Here is a 27815-nt window from a genome sequence, read left to right as displayed (position 1 = left end):
TGCATACACATCACAGATCGTAGTAGATATTTTTATAGTTCACTGAATAATGGTTAACTAACGGCATAAAGCAGTACTAACATGTTCCGCACATTTCACCAAGAGCTGTGAATGGAAGCTTGTTAAGACAGTCATGTTAATAAGCTACTTGGTCGTGAGTGGTCAATAACTGAGGTATACATCTGTAATAGGAGCTCTTCCGAATCATCAACTGCCAGAATGAAGTAAGATACTTTTTTATCCTTCATCGTTGGTATTCTTTTTAATTTATCCATTTTAATTTTATTGCCAACATTGGACCACTCAATTCAATTTGATGTTGAAATTTGTTATTGAATCATACCTATTTTATAATTTCTTTGTTTGTGGTATACTATTTATTCTGATCTTTTGTTGTTGTGGTATATTTCTGAAACAATTGGGTTACATTGGTAATCTAAATTTATATAGTGCATAATCTTGATATTAAACTCCCAAGTTAAGCTAAACCGATGACTTTTAGCTTAAAGTAGATGTCCACAGACCAGGGAAATAGGTTCTCAATTCTTTTGTCTCTTATTCAACCTATTTTTTTTTTTGTACATAATTTTGTCTGATGTGAGTATATGATCGTTGTTACATTAATAACTTTAATTTTCCATTTAACATAGCATGGCGTATTGTTCTTTCACTATCTGTAGACAATGAGGAACAATGAACATCTGCTAGCATTATTTACATTACATACTAGAGGTCGCCCCGTGGTCGAAAACTCGACTAAAAGTATGTAGTGTCAAACTTCTTTAATTTCACCCCATGCTGAATGTGATTGGAATTTCTTCCATTTGTTTTGAATTTCTGTTTATATTTTGTTGTTATTTCGTCACCAACATGGCAACCCATAAGGCCCATGTTAATTTTATTTAATTTTAAATACATTTTTTTGCTTACTTTTTAGTCTATTTTAATTAATAGTCAAAGTACTTTTTATTTCCAAAAAATATTTTTAAAAATTTGATTGAAATATAAAACCATTTCTTGGCATGTATCTTAAAAATACAAGATAATAAAGGGATTCTGATAAAGATAAAGGGAATAAAGGGATTCTGCACATCTACAGGCAAATATCTTTCTATAGACATGTTAAGAACAAAACAACCTGGACATAAACGACAAGATCACGTGGTTCGCACCAGTAGGTGTGGCGTACTCTTCAAACCTGCACGGCTCGAAATGGCCCAGGGCTCTTTTGTTTCTGGGATGTCTATAACAGTATGCGTAGATTTTCCGTGCGAAGCACAGGAGCTGAGAAAAAAGTTTTTCAATAAATATGCTTGTCTGTTGATATGATATATATAGAATTAGCCCCGTTAAACCTCCATAAGAAAAGTCGAATTTCCATTTTTACCCAATTAACATAAATATTCTCAAAATACAAATAAAACCTGCACATATAGGACCGATAACCTATCTTTTGGTACTACCCACGTGTAAATCAGTCCAGTAGTAAGCGGTCAGGGTAGCTGTCGTAAGCTGAAAAATTTGGCCCCATGTTAAAGCTCCATAAGAAAAGTTTAATTTCCATTTTTGACCCAATTAACATAAATATTTTCAAAATACAAATAAAACCTGCACATATATTACTGATAACCTTTCTTTTGGTACAACCCGTGAGTAATTCGGTCCAGTAGTATGGTCTGGCTAGCTGTCATAAGTTTTGCAAAAGTGTTTTAATATATTTCTCTGTAGCTCTATACATACGTACTGTATTTAGCAAATATACAGTAACCCTGTACTCTCTATCTTTGTTTCCAGGACAGTTGTTTTACAACTTTTAACATTTATTGTCTCATACTCCAGTGCCTCTGTTGTTATGACTGGTGGAGGAACTTTCAAGGTAAGTAACGAGTCAAGTTAAATACTTTTCACTTTTCACCCTAAACTAAATCATTTTTTTGCGTTACATGTTATAATTAAATAAAATAATAATTTTTTTACATTTTTATTGTTATTATTATGTCGAAATGTTAAAATCTCAATTAAAAGTTGTAACGAAAAACTAACTTAAAATACTAACTAATAAAGCTGTCCATAAGTATTATTTCTATTCTGAAACTAAGATTTTTCCATGGAATTAGAGGGAATCGACAGAGCAGTTTCTTAGAAATTGTGCCAGCAAGCAAACCTAACGCGGATTAGAGTATAGGAGGATTGGTTAGGACTGCTGAAGAATGGTTTATTTGTGTTGTATCATATTATTAAGAACTGTCTACTTATATCATTGTGCAATGTGTATCCAAAATCCAGTTTAATATGTTTTCTGATAAATGTTATCAGCTGATCATGGGATATTCTATTCCTGTGGATGTTCCAATGCCGATGGGAATCAACTACGTTCACAACTTCCAGTTCCAATATCCTACAGTCACCAACGCGTCACAGGTGGCGTATGTACAACAAGGCGCGAGGGACAACCAGCGGCAACAACGAGCAGTCACTCGTAAACACGTATACAACATCATCCAGGACATGCTGCTACAGTAATTATTTCATTATAATGCAAAATATAATATATAGATGTTGCATCTTTGTCAATAGTTTGACATATCAATAGTATATTAAACACTAACATAATCGTAAGAGACAAAATAAATTAATCACTTAGCACAGAGAAGCAGGATACAGAGGATACAAGCTTATCGGACAACCGTGCGCACTTAGCTCTGGAATGTTGGGGCGGAAATGTACTTGTAACGAGCAAGGATGAAGAGCCAAAACGGCGATGACCACATAGGATTTTTTTTGTAGCAGTTTAGCTCACAGGGTCTTCCTACAGCGTGAATGCTGTAGTATGTGATGGCGAGGGGGAAAATTAGAGCAGGAGCAGACAACAAATAGAATTTGCTCTAGATACCAGCGACTGCTAGACACCACTTCAGTGTACCATTGAATGTATCCTCTGTATCTTACTTCTCTGTGCACTTTCTAAATAGCTGCTTTTATGCATTAGCAACATTGAAAACAAATTAAGCCGTTTAGAGAGGTTATCTATTTGTGAAAAGTATATTTTTGATTTCTAATTTAGTTTGTTATATTATGTTGCAATATGACAAATAATATAGTTCATCATACGGGCAAAAAGTGTCTTTTCAACCCTTGCCCTTTTTCTGACGTCGGTCGTTAAACTAAAACTCGGATCAAAAAGAGTCACTTTACCCCCTAGTGATTAAATATACTATTTACATCTCATGCAGCCTTAAACCTCGCACTGTCTAGATACAAATTTCCCTTAAACAATAACAAAATCTATTGATGAAGGTAAATTTGCATTATCTTATTAAATCATTACGTAACGTTTGTTTTACAGCAGTGGGTTGGACGGATCTTGCCTGCTTCGCTCAGTCTGTGAAAGTAGTGAATCTCCCATAATGCACAGTGGTCTCATCGGTGAACTATTACAAACTTTACTGACGTGAGTATTAGCATATGTTGTCTTTTAACATATTTCAATATAATTTATCTTCTAACTAGAGTGGATTTATAAGTCAGATCAGCAAATTAAACTCATTATGTCATCAAATCTATTTATAAATTAATAATTGTCTAGGTACTAAGTCATTATTTTTTTTATAGAGGGCCATGCTTATGATAGACCATGGGATTGCATGGCAGCTGAAACCGCTTATTGAGCACCCTCATTCATAGGTCCTCATTCTCCGTAAAATCCCAGGTTCTTAGTGAACCATGAGATCCTTTGGACTTTGTTTACCTGTTCTTCCCATTGATCTGCGTTCACTAAGCCAAGGGATCTCACACGCAGACCTTGTAGGGCTGGGCACATAAATACGCTTGTTGCCCCTGTTGAGGTGGGAACAGAACAAACATTGAGACCTTCACAGCTTTCACAAGGTTTCTGGCTGGGGCAAGCTGGAGCGGGATTTCCCCCAAAGGGACTCAGCTTCTGAACTTGCTTGACCAGCCAATCCTTTGTGGCTGCGTTAGCACAACCAACCACCAAGGCTCCGCCTTTAATATGACAGCTGCTTATCCTGACGTCTTTGCCACGAATGGCACGCCTGGACAGCTCCCCCTTGATTTTGTTGGCTTCTGCCTGTTGATTTTCTGACAGCTTCATGTCTGGGTGTTCAGTCTGGTGATGGTCATCTTCTCCACGGACAGTTTCTCCAAATAGGCGGGAGCTGGTGCCCTCTGTGAAACTCTCGACCCCTCTCCCTCTTTCGTCCTTGTCTTCTTCTTCTCGCCCCTGGCATCCCCAGGTGTCAGGTGCTCTTTCCTCCTTTCTTCGTTTTTGGGGTGCCGCCCTCGCCCTGCTTTTTACCAGCATCCTGGTTCCCAGAGGAACCGGCTTCGCTGGGAGCAAGGTTAGGGTACTTAGCAGCCCACGCCAGCCAAATCTCCTTTTGGAGAGCACCTATTCGCCCTTGGCTAAGGCATCTGCTATCCTCTGAGTTCACATCTCGCTCCTGGAAAGTTGTTTTATCGGCTCTTTTCCGGTTTCTGTGAGCTTGCCTTCACCGTCACATTTCAGTAGACTTTCCTCCTCCATTGGGGTCAGATCGTCTACGCTCAGTCCAGCAATAGGAATGCTTTCGTTCACACTCTTCTTGCACATCAAAAATGGTTTGGTGGATTTTGTTGTTGTTGTTTTTATCAAAAACATCCATATTGTTCCCACGAGTACTGGGTATCTAAGGTCCACCTCCCCAGTGATCTAATTAGAGAGGTGAGAGGTACATACGACTGGGTTCCCCCAGGTTCCCAGAAGGCTCCGTAAAGACATTGAATATTAGGCCCCCAGTGTCACAAGACTCTCAGCACGGCTTGCATAACACCTTAGTCTAGGGCCCTCCTCACTTGGTTCTGTAGGTGGACTAACACCTCGTGGCGGAAGGTAGCTCTCTGCAGCTAAGTGAGAGTTGGAGTTTAAGATGTGTTTAATCTGCCGATCCAACCCCGGCCAATCTGTGTGAGGTTTGGTCGGAACGGCACCAAATGTTCTCCCATTCCCTAAACCCCCATACCTTCCCTGAGTCATTATAGTTCACACCTTCAAATTTGAATGTTGCTGGTTCAAATCCAAGCAAGATTGTTTTTGGAACCAGATACCACTATATTGGGCTATCAATCAACGATGCTCTGGTAAAAGGTCGACGTTAGATAGTAACAAGACCAGGGTTTAGACCGTTCCCTTAAAAAACCTAAATAATGTCAAAAGCATAGTAGATATAAACATAATAAAATATTTACAAATAGTGTTTAAGATGTAGCTTTAAATTATTTTTACTAACTCCACAAAATTTTTATTGGTGTTTTTACCACAGTCAAATTCATTAAATATAGTTAGCTGATTAGCTGAACATGATGTTTTCACAGGCCGCAAGATCCAGACGAGGACAGCGAGTATGGGGCAGCGTGGAGGGCTGGACTAGAGGGACAGAACTGTTCTACCCTCTACCCGCTGTGTCCTAGAGGACTCACCATGCTTGATCAATTCAGCCACTACTACATGTAATGAGTTATTCTCTCAAGCTGATCCATGTGAATCTCTCATTTGCACTTCATTGTATGATAGAGGATATAAGAGAGATATTTTGTCAACAATTTCCAACTTACAAACTCCCTGTAATCTAAAAAGTTTTCAGGCCACAAACCAGTTCTACTTGATACAAGGAAATGTTTGTTTCTTGTATTTTAGGCATAACAATTTTTTAAATAATTTTTTTATCTGTAAATTTATGCTAATAATCAAGGACAACTGTTTTATAAGTGTCATGTTTACGTCTTTTTTTAAATATCCATACTTGATAGATGAATATATATAAGATAGATGAGCCTGTATTACTCTTTGGACAATACAAAATTTAACACTCATCCTTCCTTCACTAACTTTTGCTTTAAAATACACAAGCCTTGGCGTGTCATCTTATCTGTAAAATATTAATAAATCAATCAGCAACATACATTGTTTACACTATTGTTGCTACCAGTCCAATCTTACAACGTTCCGAACCCGTTTCATTGTTTCTTAAACTTTTTGCTTTATGGAGACAACTTCATCTGGTCATATGGTCAGCTAACAAAAACGTATGGATTGTGTAGAATCACTTTTCGAGCTGATGATGCCAAGTTTGCCATGAGACAGGGTGTCTATTTTGTCAATTCTTCTTGGAGGTTGTTATGGAAAGAAGTAGCAATATATTTAAGGTTTTAAAACAGGACATACATTGTAAACATATCTAATGTTTTTTGTGGTTAAACCTCTTGTGAAAGAATTGTAAAATGTTTTATAATATGTAGAAGAGGCTATACATTGATCATAAGTGAGTTATATTAATAGTAAACAAATCAAATTGTATTTTTAAGATGATGGATTTTGGGTATAAAATATAGGTTTGAAATATTGTATAGTTAATATTTTATTATTTATAGACAGTCAGTGGTAAAAGATATATACAATACAAAAATTACTTACACTATGAATTAAAAAGTAACATTTCTTCCAATTATTATACATATTTGGGAAAACTCCTTGAGGTAGATATAGTCAAGCATTGTTGCATTATCACAACTTTTTTTTATAAAACAACAGATATATTTAGACAGATATGATTAAAAAAACACATTATCTTAATATATTTATAGTGTTGATTCTCTTATAGCTAAAGATTGAAAACACTCATTCTTCAATACCAAGCAACAATTTTTTTTTCATATTGTAATCTTTTTTATAAAAAAATTAATAAGTAAAAAATTCCAGAACAAAATAAATCATGACTACAAATAACATTTTAAAGCAAATCAATATATATACAGGGTTGGGCAAATGTGTGGATACCCCTAGTTAACTTTTTAACACGTTGCAATAGGAAAACCTAACTCGACACATATTTACAACATAAGAAATTGCACTTTTTCATCAAAGTTACAACTTTGCCCCAGCCCCCAAAATGGGGTATTTTGGGGGCAGCCCCAAATTTTCAAATGTAAACACCTATCATGTGACCCCTCATTTTAAAGGGTTTATTAAGAGAAATTGAATGGCGCAAACCAGAGGTCAATATCGCACGCCTAATCAAAATGGCAGCCATTTTAATTTAAAATGAGCAATCATGATAAAGTCTGGACACCCCCAGTTAACTTTATAACGTGTGGCAGTGGGAAAACCAAACTTGGCACATGTTTACAACATAAAAAAATGCACTTTTTAATTTAAGTTAGAACTTGTACCCGGCCCCCAAAATGGGGTATTTTGGGGGCAGCCTCAAATTTTTAAAAGTAAACACCTATCATGTGACCCCTCATTTTAAATGGTTTCTCAAGACAAATTAAATGGCGCAAACTAGAGGTCAATATCGCACCCCTAATCAAAATGGCAGTCATTTTGGAATATCCCCTATTAATTTTTTAACAGTTTATAGCAGGAAAACTGAACTCAGCATACCTTTATGAAAAAAGAGAATTCACCTTTTGGTCAGTATTAAAATATTTAATTTTTAAAGTTAACTGTGGGTGTCTAGACTTTATCATGATTGCTCATCTTAAATAATTAAAATGGCTGCCATTTTGATTAGGCGTGGGATATTGACCTCTGGTTTGCGCCATTCAATTTCCCTTGATAAACCCTTTAAAATGATGGGCCACATGATAGGTGTTTACATTTGAAAATTTGGGGCTGCCCCCAAAATACCCCATTTTGGGGGCTGGGGCAAAGTTGTAACTTTGATGAAAAAGTGCAATTTCTTATGTTGTAAATATGTGCCGAGTTTGGTTTTCCTATTGCAACGCGTTTAAAAGTTAACTAGGGGTATCCACACATTTGCCCAACCCTGTATAGATTTTCTTAACTTCACTATATTGTTATAGAGGAACTGAAATTGAAATTCTGATTTTGTAATTTTATTTTAAAAACTTACTAATAAAACTATCTTACTAATATTATAAATCTGAAAGTTTGTGAGTTTGTGTGTGTGTTTGTGTGTAATAAAACTATACATATATAATTTAAAGGTAAAATATATTGGATTTTTTCATCAAATCAAATTAAATGCCACTTTGTGTTGATGGTTCGAATAAAACCACTTTAAGCGTTATACAGTATTTTTGAACTATTATACTACATAAATATAATTTTCAAAATTAAATACCTCTACAAATTATTCTAATTATTTAAATCCCTCCATCTTTATAAAAAAAGCTTAAAATGGACTATGTGATGTAGGCCTTCCTAGCATTTTACACTTGATTCATGACTATATTTGCTATAGTGCAGCCAAAAGTAAAAATAAACAAAGGAAGGCTGCGTTGTAGTTTTTATACAAACATAATGAGGCCAAATAATAATAATATCCAACATGGAGACCAAAGTACTGGTTCTCAGATATATTTAGTTTTCACAACATAAATCTTTTATATATAACCCATAGCTGATAAATAATTATAAAGTAAATATGCAATCATATCAATAGTCCATACACAAAATACATTTATTAATAGGTTTTTCACATTTTTATAGAGATAACATTGAAACTAGGAGATAAAAAAACAACATCTCTTTATAATTTTGCACAAATTTCATTGAATTAAAAAACAACCTTTCTCACACAAATTATTACCAAGATATTTACATTACATTTTGAGTTAATTTTTAAATAGTGTAATATTATAATATATTAAAACCTACTCTGATGTATACAAAAATAAATGCTACAAATATTCAACAAAGGTATTTCAACAATCGAGCACTGCAATAACTAATTTCAATTACGTAAGACTTGTTTACAGATTTTTCTAATGACTATTTACACTGGCTATTTACGCAAACATAGTTCATATAAAAATACTAACTGCACATATTATTCAACACTTATTTACAGTATTCACATTATCTAAAGCTAAGTTGGTTAAAACAGTCAAATATTTACACTGTACACATCTATCTCTACACTCGTAAGCACCTGACGTTGGTAATGCTAACGGACCGAGAGAGAGGTCAGTATTGAGGGTTGGGAGAGTTACGGGGATGCTGCTGAAGGTAGGGGGGAGGGGGCCCAGCCACGGGGATTCCTACGTTTTGTTGCGGACTTTGACGAACATTTCCTTGCTGGAAGTTACTAGCTTGTTTGATGTTCTGGGCATAATTTCCACGGTTCTGCTGGTTGCCTTGATTACTCTGGTAGGATCCGTAACTGGAGTCGGCTGAGTCTTGCCGTCTTGTACCGTAAACTGACTCTGGTCTGCCGGGGATCTTCCCGTATATTCCGCCGGTGCCGTTGTTGATGGATCGGACACCGTAGACGCTCTCACCACCGAGACGCTGTTGGTTCTGCTGGTTCTGATTGGCCGCGTTGGTGTTGCTGGTTGTACTGTTGAGCCTCATTGGATACAGGGACTGAGCAGGGACCAGGGGGCCTGGCCGAGGTACTATACCTGCAAAATAGATAGAGAATTATAGGATTGCATGGATATATTTGCTAAATATAGTCCAACCTTTTACCTAAAATAAATACTAATGGCTATCTATGAGTGCCTAAAAATTGTTTACTCTTCAGAGAGTGTATGATAAATAAACTTAGTAACATCAACACCATAAACAGCCTAGACGATAATTTCTTTATATATGATTAATTTTTAGATCTTTGAATATAGAAATAGCATTGAGAGTGAAAATTCTTATGGGGCTAATGAATGTCTAAGTTTTTTTTTCAATTTTGGATCAGTAGATTTGATCAATACTAATACTACCAGTTTTGAGTGAAAGAGGAATAAAGAAATTGTGACCAAATAAGCACTGTTTTTACTTATAGATTCTAAACTGTCACTCCTAACAGTTTGCTCAAGACACTCAAGACACAAGAAACGAGTTTGTCCTTCATAAATTTCATGTGAAGCGCATTTTATTAGGTAAAGTACTAAACGAGAGAAGTATTACGTTGTTTGAAAGTGTTATATTTGTATGGGTTCTAATTGAAGGATTTTCTATGGTTTCAATATATTTTTCAAATAATTGTAAACTTGATACTAAATAACAATGCCTCTATACAAAAGGATAAGGTCAGATGTTGTTATTGCAGATGTAGATTTGTTTATTTGCAATACACTAAAGCAGCTGTTACAATAAATTTACTACACTAGTAAGTAATGCCTATTATTGATCAAAACTAAGCCTACCCTCTCTGTGTACGATGGGTCCGGAAGACTTGGTGTAGACGGATTGTGATCTGTTAAGGTTGGCGCGGGTGAGTGGAGGAGACTTGGCGTACAGTGACTTGGTGCCTCCGTAGAGGGACTCCACGCGGTCTAGCTTACACGGCGGCGCAGAGTACAGACTGGCGCAGTAGCCTGGCGCTCCTGTAAACAGAGATAGTCATCACTATAATATATTTACTAGGAAATGCTGTATAAGCTGTAGGGAAATCTTATCTGAGACTGTTCTGAAAAAAAGGAAAATGTGGAAAAGATAAAAAGAAGAAAAGGAGAAAATTTCTTCTTTGTTTTTGTGGGTGTCGACTATCATAATTTTTAATGTGCGACTAAAAAGGATTTTGTGTTCGTAGTGATATGAACATGATGCTACAGGAGCGAAACACATAATCTTGTAGGATAACAGACGACTACATGGCAGATTAAGACATTGTATTTCTAACCTTTATTCGTTATAAAGGGATTAACTCTTTGGAATTCATCAGGAAAACTATAATGCCATAATGCTCAAAACACGCTATTTTGTTTTTACTATAACTTTTTAAGTAAAATGTTTCATGGATTTAACATATAAAATTGAAGTTGTATCTCTCAGTAATGAGACAGACAACTATTCTTCTCCAATATACAGTTCCTGTCGTTCTGACATTTTTACAATGAATTTTATTGTTACAGAATAGTGATACAATACTCTTTATTTTGTTGCTAAAACAGATCAAGTAATTCTACAGAAACCTTATGGTGTTCACAAGTGTAAATCACGAACTCCAAAGATGAACTTTGATAAACTGATAAGTGATGAACTGACCATTAGGTGAAGCTGATGTGACAGGTCCGTAGAGCGCTGCGCCGGGCTGCACCGAGCGCAGAGTATTGTATGTTGAGCGCGGCTTGTCTAGCTCATCATAAGTGTCCTCGTCTGAGTGAATACTAGAAGAGTCTGAAACATTCAAGTCAATGTTACTTTAATCTAATAATCACTGGTGTACAGGATGTGGAAGATTTCTTTAGAAAACCCCTAATTGTTTATTGAGGAAAATACAAAATAGTGCACTCCTAATGATTTTCATCATTAATTAAAAATTCTAGTCAGGTAAATATCAAATGTTAAAGATAACTAACTATAATTATATGTTGCAATAGAGAAAAAAAATAGCTTTTCTTTTGAGCAACAAACTTGATAGCTGAACTATTCTCTCTGTTTATGTTAATTTAACACAAATATTTATTCTGATTTTAGTATGCGTATGTATCAAAGCTTACCTCCATCAATAGACTCCTTGGATTGGTTCCCGTGTCTTCTGGGGTTGAATATATACTCGTAGATAAGACCTGCAGCGATTCCTCCCAAAATAGGGCCAAACCAGAACACCTGGAAAATAATAACTGTTACTTATTTATTTCTCTTAACGGGAAATATCCCTCTTTTTTAATCGTCAATTAGAACCAACAAATTAAATTTTAATATTTGGTATTGTTAATTCATTTAATTATAAAAAAAAATCACAAAACGACACACAAGCTGGTTTGTTTGCTCAAAACAAAAGACCTTCCACATCTATGCATACGGTACAATACAGGTAGAAATTAAAAAGCAATCGAGTATTGAAACAATGGAAAACTAATCCCTCAAATTGTAAACTTTCTTGACAGATCAATGAGTGCCTATAAATTTATAATGCTATTGCTAAGCACAGGTAGAGTTTAGGCATAGATTAATCTTACTCCCTTAGGAGGGAGTATGTTTAATCTGTTTAATGTTTTAAAGTTAAAAATGTTTAATGTTTAAGGGAGTATGTTTAATCTATGGTTTAGGTTTAATGTAAGAAGGGTTCAACAAGAAAGTTTTATATGCAACTAAGTTACAAATTAAAGAAGAACTCACCCAGTGGTAATCCCATTTGTTCATGACAAATGCTGGACCCAGAGCTCTGGCTGGGTTAAGCGCTGGGTTGCTGGGACTGTAGGCTGGGCTGCTTGACGTCTACAACAGAAAAAACACAGGGTCATTTTGATACGTCTCAGAGGAAAGTTTCAACAAAGAAATAGAAGTACTGATTAGTCTAGGAACTACAGCAAAATGCAAAGAACCCGTCTAAATTGTGACAAGATTGTGTCAATGTGACAATGATTGGGATTGTGTCAAGTATCAATATCATAGATAATAATTATTTAATTAGTAGAAAAAACTTATTTTATTATTTATTTTCTGTTTACCGAACATCTATATACACGAGGGAGGAATTCCCAATGAAGCCCCCAGTTACAGAAGAAAAAAAACAATACCTAAAGGAGAATTTGTTAGGTTTGATAGATTGAGCTGTTATGTATGAAATATATTTTTAAATGCATGTAAACACATTTTGGATGTTAACGATTTTTTTTTAATTTTTACTATCTTCTTTTGCATACAAAAAATTGCCAAAACCGTAATTCGAAATGGTAAATACGTAGGATTAACCCTTAACGAATCATCTTAGAATACGTCAATCTACAAGTCTACCCAGCAAATAATTAATTAACAGAACCGGTACCGGAGCACCGCAGTAAATAAAGGAGGATCAGATTGTAGCCTCACCACTAGTGATCAGTGATCGGTCCGGATCGGTATTCCAACTATCACGGCTCAGTGTCGCCGCCGAGGCAGATTCTCCACATCCTTATAATTTAGTTACTTCCACCACCGATTTTCCCAGGTTCGATTTAGTAGCTACGAAATGCCGCTTACTAAACCAAGACGCATTTCAGAGATGACATTTAAGACCGAAACGTAAGGAGATATTCCAAATTTTTCCGAGGGGACATTCCCCACCGTCTCGTCTAGCGCCGGGTACCGAAGAATCCGAAGCAGAACTATATTTCTTGATATTTAATTGGTCTTTAAAATCTTGAAAGATGCGGTTAAACTTTTAATGTATTTGGTATTTTGTGAAATGAGTGGACATTATTTTGATATGGGAGTTGTTCGCAATTTGAAACGTTGCATTTACTTCAAACAGTTTTAAATAGTAAAACAATACTCTCATAAAGTACAAATCCGACCCCACCTGATTTGGTTATGTAATAGGAAAACCATCAGTTGAAAACACATCAAGTATTGCAAAAATATGGACTTTTTTGTAGCTTCAAAACTTGTAGTGAAGCATACAATTGAATTAGTCTTATATGAAAGCATATATCGACGGTTAAAGTGCGTGCTTGGGATGTAGTCCGCCTAGCGGACACCCGTGAATCAACTTACTATGGCCCTTGGCTAAATTACAGTTAATAGTCTTCTACATAAAAAATGGTAAACATGGCAAATTTCCAATTATATTGAAATATGCAGACTTGTGAAAATAGTTTGCGATTTTTTCCTTTCATACTGTAACTTTTTATGAACTTCTAGGTGACTGAGCACAACCAATAGCTCTTTCAAAAGCGTTCAGCTTTGCGGTCTTTGAGATCGCCTTTGACTTGGGATTCGTTTATTGGCACAGTAATTGACATCCCTTCAATTTAAATGAAAATTGTTGAGTGGAAAACGAAATAATTATACTTACTTACCAAAAAATTAAGTCGAGGTTCGTCTTGAATCATTTATATTTGTCTTTACAAATTACATGAATACAGTAATAACCAAATAGAACTTATTGAATATTCATTGCTTGAATTGTTACTGGATTTATTTTAATGCAAGCATGCAGTGAATAGCTATCACTACCTACCCACTGGTTGTTGGAAACAAAAATAAGGTTAATTTTAAGTTTTCGCAGTTAACACTTTGAAAGCATTTTACTATTGCTAACCGTTGTGCAACAAAGGCAAAAAGCAGCAGTTTTAAATTGAGTGTGTCTACGCCAGAGGTATTTTTCAAAAAAGTTTACGGGAAAGTTTCAGAACCCCAAATTTGTTTAGTTATGCCGGTGGGTTGAACGCGTACCTCTCGCACCGAAGTTCAATACTAACCACTAGTCTAAATTTTTAGTTTGAAACTATAAAAAGACAGCAAGCACACGACACAAATAAAGCTCGGTAAAATACACATGAAATCTAAAAGCCCGTCTTCACGAACCAAAAGAAATTCAAACGGACGGCCTAAGGTCAAGCGTAAACTCAAATAGTTTAGAAATTATTTGTAGTTTTCTGTAAAACCTCAAATAATTGGCCAATCAAACAACGGACAACCTGAAAAGTAAAGACTCATCATCTCAGCGCCGCCAACGATTTTCACTTCATATAGTACGCTGCTGGCCGCGGCGACGTGATGGAGAAGGCAGTGAAGACGAGCGCGCATTCCCACACAGTCGTGCGGTTGCCGCCACTCGTAAACTATCCGTGGTAATTACCCGCCACATTTATAAACTGTCTTCAAACAATTGGTTTATGAGTAATGTTCGCCCGTTTGGACTCAAGCCGCTACTGGCGTAGGCGATGAGGTTCACACAGAGTATAACTGCCTTCTGAGAGTTTTGGCGCTATCATTAGGGCAAGCCACTGAAAAAATTGGCAGTGGATTTTTTATGAGGAGGTTCTATAGGAAAAACTGATTACAATAAATAACAATTTATGCTCTCATGACTGCAGAAGTAAAGTGAACCTGCGAGATGCCAAATAATGTATAGCTTGTAGCACTGACTACTGTTAACAGCCGATAGTCTCTTTTCATTTTTAAGAACACCGACCATTTACTGGTTTCTATTGTGAGTCCAAAACGTAAAAAAACAAATGTTCACTTTTTTAATCAACATTTTACTGTATATCAATTCTGTAAGACAAGCCCAGCAGATCTATCATGATTGCTGATCCCTCTTGATTTTCATGTAACTTTTAGCAATTGGGTAATCAGGACTATGTTGGGAGTTGGATACAGATGTTTTTTATAATGACGCAAGGACTACTCTAAGCAATCAGTGAGACTTAACTCTTTAGGAAATTTCTAAAAAAAAGCTTACAACTGAACAATTAGAAAAAATCAACCAACAGAACTATCAAACATCTACACAATCTGCTCACGCACTCTGTTTAACGAGCACTAAATCCAACCAGCAACAAATGTCGATCTCCTGTTTCCATCAGATAAACTCCCTTGTTGAGAGCTTCTGGGTAAAACGGAGGATGGAATCCAAAATCCGACAAAAACGCTGATAAACCACGACAAGGCAAAAATTTAAGTCGCCAAATTCATTAACACATTACCACACAGTTATTCCGCGCCTAAAATTTGTCTATTAGCTCCAGGATCGGAGTCCGACGTCGGCGGCGACTTCAAAGGGAGTCCAGGGAGAAGGATACAGCCTGTCATTTCTGTGGATTTTACGGTCAATGTCAAATTCCACTCGAGGAGAAAGACCAGTTATTTTTACGGAATGCATTTGTACATTAAGATCTTACGGTGCGATTTCCAATAGTGCGTACAAACGTTGCGAGCCGCGGATTAACTCGTCAGAACAAATTGGAGTTGTGGAAAGTTTTATTGCCGTGTGTGCTGTCGTATATTCTCATCGGGGCAAATGTAAATTGCGCGGTAAATAGTCCAAATAGCGCGGGACTTTGATGGAACGCTGGAATTTGCCGGGGGAATTTGTATTAAACAGGAAAACTCTTAAACTAGTAGTTTAATAGACAAAATGCCTTGTGACAAAGAATAATTCATATTGCAACTCTATGCCGGGGCTTATGCTAAGCAGAGTGTAAACGCAGCACATCGAGGCTAAAACCAAATGAGTGGATTACAAATTACTTTCACAACTTGGACGTAGCGAAGCAAGCCAACTGCAATTAATTATGCATAGCCTTCTGTGTTACAGTTATGCGAGTTTACATGTTTCATGACGCCTCGAATTTGTTTTGAGACTGGACTGAAAGATGACAAGAACAAGACTTGCATACAACAATACCATCCATACTATACTTGTACCTGTCATCCCTTATTTCAAAAATTTACGACAATTTCCCTTACAAATACGCATGAGGGGGACTGATGAGGATCGTGTTTATAGTCAGCCACCATTCGAAATTAGGCAATGTTCACTAACGCATGAAATTAAAGGTATAAAGCAACAAAACTATAGTTTGAAGTTAAATCATTCCCATGCAAAAATCCAAAAATGTTTTCTGACAAAATTATAAACTTTGTTAACTTCTTATTTGTACAACCCTTCATTACGAAGCACATAATAATCACAGAAAACGTACTACTATAACCCAGAATGCCAACCGCATGGTAAAAAGCATTAAGCGGTTTGAGAGAGCTTTGCCTGTCAATCCGTAGGCAGCGCCACCAGCGTTGCCATGCAATAGCATAGCAACGCTGGTGGCGCTGCCTACGGATTGACAGGCAAAGGTCTCTCAAACCGCTTAATGCTTTTTACCATGCGGTTGCCATTCTGGGTTATAGTAGTACGTTTTCTGTGATAATAATCTGTAGACAATCCATATACGCATGATAAACTAGGTGGCGTTTGCAGAGGCATCCACAAAATTGAGCGGAGCCTTCAAGGCTTCATATTATATTGTTTTTGCCAGACTGCAGTAAAAACAGTAGTTTTTAATGCATGCGTTGCGGGTCTAAAGTAGCATTTTTAATATTTAGGGAGTAAAAATCGTATTTAGCCTCTATGGAGTAAAAATCTGCTGTTGTCAACTCAGTTGTAAATTTCGATTGTAAACGATTGCATGTATCGAAAAATATGTATCGATTCGTGCTTCGTAATCATTTAACATATAGTCTACAGTCTCTTCCCGTAGCATTTTAGCATTGCACGATTGCAGATACATTAATCCATTCCCAAACTCAACACTGCTCACCTTTACTACTTCCTTCACCACACCCTACGTTGTGGACCTGTTTCCCTCTCTTCCCATAGCACTTTAGGATTGCAGATACATTAATGTAATTGTCAAAGACAGTTCCCACACTCTGCACTGCTAGCCTTACTACTTCCTTCACCATTTCATAGACCTGTTTCTTTCTTTTCTCATAGCATTAAAGTATTATCCTACAGATTCATTTATCCAACCTGTTTCCCTCTCTTCCCATAGCATTTTAGGATTGCAGATACATTAATGTAGTTGTCAAAGACAGTTGCCACACTCTGCACTGCTAGCCGTACTACTTCCATCGCCATTTACTACGTCATAGACCTGTTCCCTTCCCTTCTCATAGCATTTTAGTATTGAAGATACATTAATCTAACTGCCACAGATGTATCTCACACTATGCTGATGCTCATACTTTACTACTTCCTAAGCCACTTCCTACGTCGTGGACCTGTATTCATCACTTTCCATAGCATTTTAGTATTTTAGATACGTTAATCTAATTGCCACAAACATTCCCACACTCCGTACTGCTAGCCTTTACTACTTCTTTCACCATTCCCTATGTCGTGGGGCATGCTTCCATCCCTTCTCATAGCATTTCAGCTTTGCAGATAGATTAAAACTGCTAAAAGCGGTTTCCATTTCCCACACTCCACACTGCTCACCTTACTACTTCTTTCACCTCTTCCTACGTCGCGGATCTGTTTCCCTCTCTTCCCATAGCATTTTAAGATTGTAGATACCTAAATCTAATCGTGATAAACAGATCCCACACTCCGAACAACTATCGCCTTTACTACTTCCTTCACCACTCCCTACATCGCGGACCTGTTTTCCTCCCTTTCCGTAGCATTTTAGGATTGCAGATACCTTAATCTAATCGTCACAGACAGTTCCCACAGTCCGGACTGCTTGCCTTGACTACTTCCTTCACCACTTCCTACGTCACGGACCTGTTTTCCTCCCTACCCATAGCATTTTAGGATTACAGATACCTTAATCTAACAGATCACAAACAGATACCACAACCCGAACAGCTCGCCTTTACTACTTCCTTCACCACTTCCTACGTCGCGGACCTGTTTTCTTCCCTTCCAATAGCATTTTAGGATTGTAGATACCTTAATCTAATCGTCATAAACAGTTTCCACACTCCAGACTGCTCGCCTTTACTACTTCCTTCACCCCTTCCTACGTCGCGGACCTGTTTCCTTCCCTTCCATTAGCATTTTAGGATTGCAGATACCTTAATTTAATCGTCATAAACAGTTTCCACACTCCGGACAGCTCGCATTGACTACTTTCTTCACCACTTCCTACGTCGTGGACCTGTTTTCCTCCCTTTCTGTAGAATTTTAGGAATGCAGATACCTTAATCTAATCGTCTTAAACAGTTTCCACACTCCAGACTGCTCGCCTTTACTACTTCCTTCACCACTTCCTACGTCGCGGACCTGTTTTCCTCCCTTCCCATAGAATTTTAGGAATGCAGATACCTTATTCTAATCGTCATAAACAGTTTCTAAACTCCAGACTGCTCGCCTTTACTACTTCTCTCACCACTTCCTACGTCACGGACCTGTTTTCCTCCCTTCCCATAGAATTTTAACAATGCAGATACCTTAATCTAATCGTCATAAACAGTTTCCACACTCCAGACTGCTCGCCTTCACAACTTCCTTCACGACTTACTACGTCGCGGACCTGTTTTCCTCCCTACCCATAGCATTTTAGGATTACAGATACCTTAATCTAACAGATCACAAACAGATACCACAACCCGAACAGCTCGCCTTTACTACTTCCTTCACCACTTCCTACGTCGCGGACCTGTTTTCCTCCCTTCCCATAGAATTTTAGGAATGCAGATACCTTATTCTAATCGTCATAAACAGTTTCTAAACTCCAGACTGCTCGCCTTTACTACTTCTCTCACCACTTCCTACGTCACGGACCTGTTTTCCTCCCTTCCCATAGAATTTTAACAATGCAGATACCTTAATCTAATCGTCATAAACAGTTTCCACACTCCAGACTGCTCGCCTTCACTACTTCCTTCACGACTTACTACGTCGCGGACCTGTTTTCCTCCCTTCTCATAGAATTTTAGGAATGCAGATAGCTTAATCTAATCGTCATAAACAGTTTCCACTCCAGACTGCTCGCCTTTACTACTTCCTTCGCCACTTCCTACGTCGCGGACCTGTTTTCCTACCTTCCCATAGAGTTTTAGGAATCCAGATACCTTAATTTAATCGTCATAAACAGTTTCCACACTCCAGACTGCTCGCCTGTACTACTTCTCTCACCACTTCCTACGTCACGGACCTGTTTTCCTCCCTTCCCATAGAATTTTAACAATGCAGATACCTTAATCTAATCGTCATAAACAGTTTCCACACTCCAGACTGCTCGCCTTCACTACTTCCTTCACGACTTACTACGTCGCGGACCTGTTTTCCTCCCTTCCCATAGAATTTTAGGAATGCAGATAGCTTAATCTAATCGTCATAAACAGTTTCCACTCCAGACTGCTCGCCTTTACTACTTCCTTCGCCACTTCCTACGTCGCGGACCTGTTTTCCTACATTCCCATAGAGTTTTAGGAATCCAGATACCTTAATTTAATCGTCATAAACAGTTTCCACACTCCAGACCTTTACTAATTCCTTTTCCAATTTATACGTCACGTACCTCAAGCTAGTGTCGTCATTTGATTATATTTATGATCTATACCACCGTTTATGTTCTAATATCTGTGGAATAATGCTGTCAGCTATTTTTTTATCTACTGCATTCAAAAGTCAACAGCTGATCATATGTAAATGTCAGCTTTGTTTATATTGTGTCAAATACTGCTTCCATAAGGATTACATTGAAACTTTGAGACCCAGTGGGGCGGATTCCTGAGAGACTTTTTTAACGTCATATAGATGTTGGCACTCACCGATATGGTCTTTATCACCATGCAAAATTTGAAAACGATTGATTCAGCCGTCTAGGAGGAGTTTTCGTATTACGAAATGCATAAGAGTCGACGTATAAGAGCTTCGCTCGCTCCGCTCAATAATGCTTGCTCTGAATCCATTGCACAGACAGATCAAATTCAGAACTATTTATTCTGGTCGTATTTATTAATTTGACAATGGAGTTTTAAGTGATGCTTTGTCAGTCAGAAATAAGAAAATAACTGAAGCACACTTTGTACATTCTTTTGACAAAACAAAAACATAAATAAAGCTAATAGTGGAACGTATACATAAGATAATGTAAAAATGTCATTGGTTAAATAAAAGTAAAGATAGAAGATATACTCACGGCTACGAGGCTGCAAGCGAGATAGGCCGCTCCTATGCTGAGCCCAGGCCCGGTCAACCAGCGTCGTTGGGAGTCCATGGTGACGAAGTAGGTGTAGACGATGACGAAACTGAGGACGACTTCGATACCAAACTTCTGCCAAGGAGTCTGAGTCGCCACCAGGACCTGAGCTAGAGTCGCCGGCATCCTCTTCTCATCCCCCGGGAACATGTTGCGGCCCGGCAACGTCACCCTGGAACAGAACGGTCCGTTGAGTAACAGGTTACAAAGTATACTGGAAAAAGTAACAGGGCACAAGGTATAAGCATAGACTAACCAACACAAGTAGACTTCTCATCCCATTGTAAATTTTGAAGCTCGTTTTACTAAGGGAGTATGTTTTATCTATGGTATAAGGTAACAAAGTAACTAGAGTGTATGGACGACAACGTCGCCACGGAATAGAACAATAGAACCGTCCCTATGTATAACATAAAGGCACTGTAATAAGAGTACTGTACCGACCGTTTAGTGACAGATCACAAAGTAATAGATGACACATAGTAAAATAATAGCTAAGCTAAAAGGTGCGCCAAAAAACCTGATGGTTTCTGTTTTGTAATAAGTCAGCTGTTATACAAGCTAGAGACCTCATTGTTGTAGTGAACTATGCTTATTTATGCCAATTTTAGGTTATGTTTGGTGAAACATCACTTCGTCGAAAGAAAGTTACTGTCTAGTGTGGTGTAGCATGGTTTGGAGTCATCGGATCATATGTTTTGAGGACGAAAGGGTTGAACACCGTCACTGTAAACTCGGAACGCTATGTGGAAATACTGAGGGGGTTTTTGGTTCCACAATTGCACTGCGAATGTTAGGAGGGATAGACATGACCAACACATGGTTTCCACAGGGTGGCGCAACTTGTCCTACAGCAAATTATTCAAAGACAGTTTTGCGTGAACTCTTTTCCAGTAAAGTGATCTATTGGTTTGTTCAGCTCGCTCCATAGACTTAATTTTCTGTGACTGTTGGCTGTGGGAATACTTAAAAACCAAAGTGTTTATTTCGAAATGTCGAACCATCTCTGAACTCAAGCAGTGTATCCGGGAAGATATTGCTTTTATTCCTCAGGCGAAGGTGGCTGCAAATATTAAAAAAATAGGAAGCCTGCGTTTAGGTCATCACCCAAGTAATATAATTTTTCATAACTGAAAATGACATAGTATTGTGTACAATATAACATTATTTAATAAAAATGTATTTTTTCTTGAGCTATTTAGTATTAAAAGCCGTCAGGTTTTTTAACGCACCCTGTAGTACAACACGAAGTAACAGACTACCGTTACAAATAAACTTAAGGGGTAAGATTTGTATATAACACGCACAGAGATTAGTAAAAGCAATTTCAAATTTTAACTGAACCATAACCTAGAAGGAGAAGCATTTACTTTTACTATTTACATTGGTGGTGATAATATATGCTAGAAAATAACTTTTTATTTAGTGCAGAAAGAATTTGCTGATGTACAAGATTCAAACAAACAGGTCGAAGTTGTGCGATCTTTTCTGTAGTATCGGATTGTTTGGTTGTTGATATAACTCCGTTGTGGTGTAACTGATTTGAGCATAAAATTTAAGAATGATTGAGATTAGGTACTTAAACACTCAAGGCAAACACGAGTTCAAATTTTTGTTGTGGACCCACACACTATAATGATACTTTTTTCTATTGTATCACACTCCTGTGTTTGTAACTAAAATAAGAAAACGTTAAATAATTCTCCAGATTCGTAGATCCGATTCGTCATTCTGTCCCTTTAAACAACGATAAACATGTAATCTTATACTTAAATGTTAAAATATTAACAAACATTAAAAAATATAGGGTCAATCGAGCTTGCTGGAGATCAAAAGGGTGTTCGCCACAATGTAATCATCCAGATCGACTGCATTAGTAAGACTTAATCTCCACTAATTTGATAACAAACAATGTGTGATTGTGAGGAACGCTTTAAGCTGGAGATATGAGGGCGATATAGGGACGAAGGGCTATGAAAGCCGCGATGATATGGGAGGAGGGATTAAATTAGGGTCAATTAGGGCTCGATAAGCCTGCTCTAGACTGGCTAGAACCGCTCCAGCTCCACTATAGAGCTAGATAATAGTAGAGCTGGACCGTAGACAATAGGATGGGGAAGATACACCTTAATTTACACTGACAAATATTTATCACACCTTAATATGCATTTTTGAAACTCGTGGAAAATATGTAGTTTTTGTCTTGTTAGCTATTACTATTAGGTTATGCAAAGGAACTTCAATAACAAGAACATCAGTTGCAAGTCAGCCTTGATAAACAGTGCCATTTTCAAATACCTTATTTTGTATTGTCCCTAATTATGTATTGTAAACCGGGTCCTTGGGGCCGAAGCCCCGCGCTCTACTACTAAAACCCCGATCAATAATAAGTAACTTGTAATTAGTAATGAATACAGTAATAAACATTAATTTATTTCTATCATTCAGCTATGGTAGAACACTATTTTGATTGGCTTTAACCTATCACAATGAAATCGCAATTTTCATCTATTTTGTCTCTTTGACACAGTAATCAAACATAACCTCATTAATAAATCGATATTCCGACCCGGTAATTATGATTAGTAGCAATTATGTCGACAAAACGCAATTGCCAAGGTATTTGGTCAACGGATAATTGAGATCGCACAACGTAATAATTGATGGCAAATTAAAACTGTATGAGCGTTAGTTAGAAACATCGGACTCAAAATTGTATAATGAGAGTGCCAAAATGTTACTTACAAAATGCATTTTTCTCTCGGTGTTTAGGAAATATGTTAATGTCACAACTAAGACAAGTAACGTAACAAGTAATGTAAAATATTGTAAATTTTAAAATGAGTTGAACACGTTTCATGTTTTTTGTCGGTCTATATTTGTTTGGAGATTTACTGTAAGAAAGAACCTCAAGGTGATGATTCTCAGTTCGTCTCAATAAAGAAGAGCTTAAATGTTTAAATAGTATAAACTGATACATTAATGCCTTGCACAATGGCGTAGCTATTAAGGGATACAGGATAGCAGCATTTATTCAATTAGAAAGGCAGTACTTGTGAGTGTTGTGATTAAAATATGTGTCTAAAAATAATGTTTTTAGTAGTTTACTGATTAATACAAAAAACGACTACTACTCAACATAGGTTTAATAACTTATATTAAATCTTAAACAATGCCATTTAATGAATCATGTTTTAAAATAATTGCACATAAGTATAGATTTAAAAACATGAAACAACGTGAAGTCAGTCTGTGTACAAACCAAGTCAATTCCTTCTCTGGAGCCAGAGTTATTTATCATTCCAACTCAAACTTTCACCCCAATCTAAAGAATGGAAGATACAAGGGGTTAAAGCGATGATTTTCCCTCCAATCGAAAGGATCGTCTTCCCGGCATGCCTTGCGTCAAATTGCTTTCCTGTTGCCGACTCGGTCTTTTGTGGTGGTTCAATACAGCCTAATCGCGACCTCTTTGTACCTCGTCTTCAATAGTTCAAGAATCTGTGATCATCTAATAAAACATAAACCAATACTATTGAAAATATTAGCACAGACAAGCATAGAAATAGGCACAGGCTGTTTAAGGCTGTGTTAAAAATAAGGCTATTTAATTTTTTGTCTATCAATGACATTAGTTTCTCATCAAATAATAAAATAACCAAACAATCTTCACGTCATTAAATGTTTGGATTAAATTTAATGATTGGAGTGTAATGCTTTATGTAGTCTCTCCGATATTAAAATATCGTACATTAGATGTAAATTTACTCCATAAAAATATTCCGCTACAGAAATTCCATATAAGTTTGTTTTGTGTGTTATATTTTCCCTCTACAATTAATTCAAAAATTTACAATTTACAATTGGATGGATTGGTATTCGTACTGTTAACTCACATTTACAATTTTGCTAAATTTGAGTCCTTAACGTACCAAACCATATATTCAATTTTTTGAGGTAATTCTTAATTTCACTCCACCTTGCTAAATTGTCTGCTATAACATGTTTCCAGGTGGGTTCCTCAAACCAAACTACACATACACTTCCAGGAACACTCCGTCCGCGACACACTAATAAATCAAATCTTCCGCAACCACCACACGCAATCCAATCCTCATCCGATTGCTGTTCAATTGTTCGTCAACCCCAACACAAATACTCGCCAACTGTCGACTGTTGCGGCAAGTGCACAAGAGAGGGTTGATTGTTAAAAACCGCACTTGCCCTAAAACACAAGGAGAGGGGGGGGGCGCACCCCTGTCGCTAGGTCGCAACAAGGGCGCAACCTATTATCACCCCCCCACGGATCACTGGCTTTAGATAATCTTTTTTAATAATCACGCAACACTTGTGAGCATCGCATCTGTTTATTAGTGGTGTTGTCTGTGAGAACCGACGCGGGCCTACGTCATCTGTTACTAGACTAGGTCCCCGGGGATCTTGGGACGCACCTAGGATGAACTAGGAGGGATGATCCACCGTGGGATAGGACCAGGGGATGACGTGTACGTTAAGTGAGGGAGTTGTATCGATACACTCTTGTGAGAATTGTGATTTCCTTTGGCTCTAAGTTTTCCTAACCCATTGGACTAACCATAACTAGACATACTGCAGTATCCCCATAAAATTGTCGCCAGTTTTTCTTTTAAATCAAAATGGAAGTAGTTAAATCGAACCACCGTCAGCTTGTGCTGATGTAAATTAATGGTTCCTGTCAAAAGTGCGAGCTTTTTAACCGAGTCAAACTGGTAAGATGACTTATTTAAGACATATTTTGTGTCACGTCTACAAAAGATCAACTCAGTGACGATAAATAAATTAAAATATAGAATTTTAGACACTAAATAAATAAATAAAAATGCCTTTATTGATCAAGGGTTTCTAAGTGCAACTGCTTTTCAGAACAACTCTCGTTATATAATAATTAACAATAACTTAACTAAGAAACAAATAAATAGAAACAATAACTTAACTAAGAAACAAATAAATAGAAACAATAAAAAAAAACAGAAACAAAACAATCTAACTACAACAACTAATCATCAGTGTACAATTCCTTTTTTCTTACTCTTAAAGATTGATGGCAAAGCATATTTTTTTAGGATCGAGGGAAGGTCGTTATACAGCTTTGGACCAAAGTACGAGAAGCTTCTCCTTCCAAACCCCAGCCTCACTCTTGGAAAGTAAAGCGAGGTTCCATGGTGGGTAATGCGCAGAGAGACCTCCTCCCGGAAAGAGAACCTCTCAAGAAGGTACTGTGGCTCCTGTACAAGAGCTTTGTGCACCATGCAGCACGTCATGATCCTGCAAACAGTGCCTACAGTTGCCATCCCTGCTGCAGCTCTAAATGGAGAGACATGTTCAAATTTTTTGAGCCCATAAATTAAACGAATTGCAGAATTTTACAGTTTTTGCATTCGGTGCATGTCTTCTCCAGACATGCTGTTTCCATGCACTAGCGCAATCTGTGACTTGCTCACTGAACTTTCGTTTTAATAAAAAATTGCTACAGATGGTCCATATAGAGGAGATGTCTACTTCAGTATCGAAATTTCAATACCTTAACTGTCCGTTCATTTAGTTTTTATAAAGATCTAAGAACGGGGAGGCACCGTTACAGTATGGTTGTATGGGCATGACATTGTCAAATGCAGTGGTAAGGTAGTAGATTATATCGGAGGTCTGTTCAGAACAGTAATATGTTGCTTATCAGTCAAAGACGCTACCTTTATACTCAGTATGACTTGTGTTATACGCATCGCAATGTTAATTTAATTTGTGGTGTTAATCTATATTAATACAATAGATTAAACAACAGTAGACGCTAAAACCATTAAAACTGTATAAGACAACAGAAAATAATTAACATTAATTTTAAGGTCCTGTTCAAGTATTTACACGAATGCAAATTAAGTACAGAATGTTTAAAAATAATGTAGAGCCTTGTCTCCACGTTGGAAATGTCCTTCTCAAAATTAATGAGCTACATAATACATGTAAAACAAGAAGGTTGTATGCATAACCACGAAACCACATGTAAGGGTTTAGTCAACTCCGGACTCCAGGATTTTTACGTCCCGACCCAAATATGTTCTCAGCATTATTAGAAACCATCCACAACCGTTACAAATCCATCAACAGCATACATATTCAACGAAGTAGTTGGCAATTATAATCTCTAGCTTCGACCACTTTACTGACTGGCTACTTGAAGTATTTCCAAGTAACCAATCACGTTAGAGACAATTCCACTGACCGTTAACGAAAATTGCTCGTCTCATCTGAATGTCCCGTACTCTCATCACAGTACAGTTACAAAGATCGATGCTCCAAAAAAAATCACGCCTCTAGCCTCTACTGTCTAACCATGACTTGGTTGCTAGCATAGGTCACAGTTGTAACCAGAGAGCACAGAAGTCAGGCTTGCATTCAAGTTGTCAACAGTGTAGTTGCTTCACATCTTACAACACTTTAGCCTATAGCCCTGAACCATTTTCACATAATTTCAGGGTAGTTTTAGCGGGGTTCCGCATCATCATGCAACCATATCATGATCATCATGTAGCTAAAATCTATTGGTGGTTGGCGAGATTTGAACCCGGGGCCTCAGGATCGAAGCTCCGTGCTCTACCACTAGACCAGCTCGCTTCTCGAAAACTTCACAAGGCAGGGTATACATGCATCGGAATCACTTTGTGATAAAAATCATGGAACTGTTGTCGAATAGATACCATATGAAATTCTCGTTTCAGCTTAAAAATCAACGTATAAACTAAATTATATCCACTTCTATGTTTAGAGACAGTTTTTAAATCGGAAATCGGTTAGAGGGTAGATAGTGTGATTTGGACCATTGGCTATGAAAGTATAGTTACGAAATTAAATTGACTTCTTAATTGATAAGTGATTGAATTAATTGTTCGTTTTTATTGAAGTCGTGTGGATGAATACAGTTTTGGTGTAAATAAATCCGTAAGATTTTTTGTTTGCAGAGCTCCATACTGTAAAATTTCTGAGATGCATATTTTTAATTTATCTATTCCGGGGGGAAATTAGATTTAAATACTGTAAATCATTGTTTGCGGTAAGTAAATCGTAGAGTAAACTATGTCGTTTAAATCGATTGTGTACTATGCTTACAACTACTTAAATAAACAATTGATGAACCACGAGTAATTAACGATTATTGTGTATAACGATAGTAAAATATGCACAATACACAATCTACTAGGATGTATCGTGCGAGATACTACAAATATCACAAGATCTGTGTAAAATGCCGCAATGTCAACACCAAAGCCAGCATCTCGGTATTGGGAGACGAACAGGCAATAAAACAGGCTCAACGCTCTTCAATCCTTTAAAACCACAGCATCGCTTCTCACTTGGTGAACTACTCTTGGAAATAAGTCTAAAATGGGTGTGGAGTATTT

The 27815-nt window shown here is 37.2% G+C and overlaps 2 protein-coding genes across 2 annotated transcripts in view; one reads left to right on the top strand and one right to left on the bottom strand.

Annotated features, from left to right (window-relative positions):
- Positions 1-175: 175 nt before the first annotated feature.
- Positions 176-5945, top strand: LOC129005955 (uncharacterized). The gene is made up of 5 exons (XM_054434995.1): positions 176-224; positions 1795-1876; positions 2317-2519; positions 3347-3451; positions 5374-5945. The coding sequence occupies exons 1-5, from the start codon at positions 220-222 to the stop codon at positions 5510-5512; spliced, it is 534 nt and encodes a 177-aa protein (XP_054290970.1). The 5' UTR covers positions 176-219; the 3' UTR covers positions 5513-5945.
- Positions 5946-8619: 2674 nt separating this feature from the next.
- Positions 8620-27815, bottom strand: part of LOC129005939 (neurogenic protein big brain-like) — a 67109-nt gene continuing 47913 nt past the window's right edge. The window contains exons 3-8 of the mRNA XM_054434975.1: positions 20323-20554; positions 12086-12184; positions 11464-11572; positions 11009-11140; positions 10168-10347; positions 8620-9426 (exon numbers count right to left, since the gene is read on the bottom strand). Coding sequence (XP_054290950.1) covers positions 8990-9426; positions 10168-10347; positions 11009-11140; positions 11464-11572; positions 12086-12184; positions 20323-20554 — 1189 coding nt within the window. The 3' untranslated portion in view covers positions 8620-8989. The remainder of the gene's footprint in view (positions 9427-10167; positions 10348-11008; positions 11141-11463; positions 11573-12085; positions 12185-20322; positions 20555-27815) is intronic.

This window comes from Macrosteles quadrilineatus, unplaced genomic scaffold, assembly GCF_028750875.1.
Source record: "Macrosteles quadrilineatus isolate MER2022 unplaced genomic scaffold, UCM_ALF_1.0 Scaffold_46__1_contigs__length_943047, whole genome shotgun sequence".
In the NCBI taxonomy this organism is placed as follows: domain Eukaryota; kingdom Metazoa; phylum Arthropoda; class Insecta; order Hemiptera; family Cicadellidae; genus Macrosteles; species Macrosteles quadrilineatus.
This window is presented reverse-complemented; position numbering and strand designations above follow the sequence as displayed.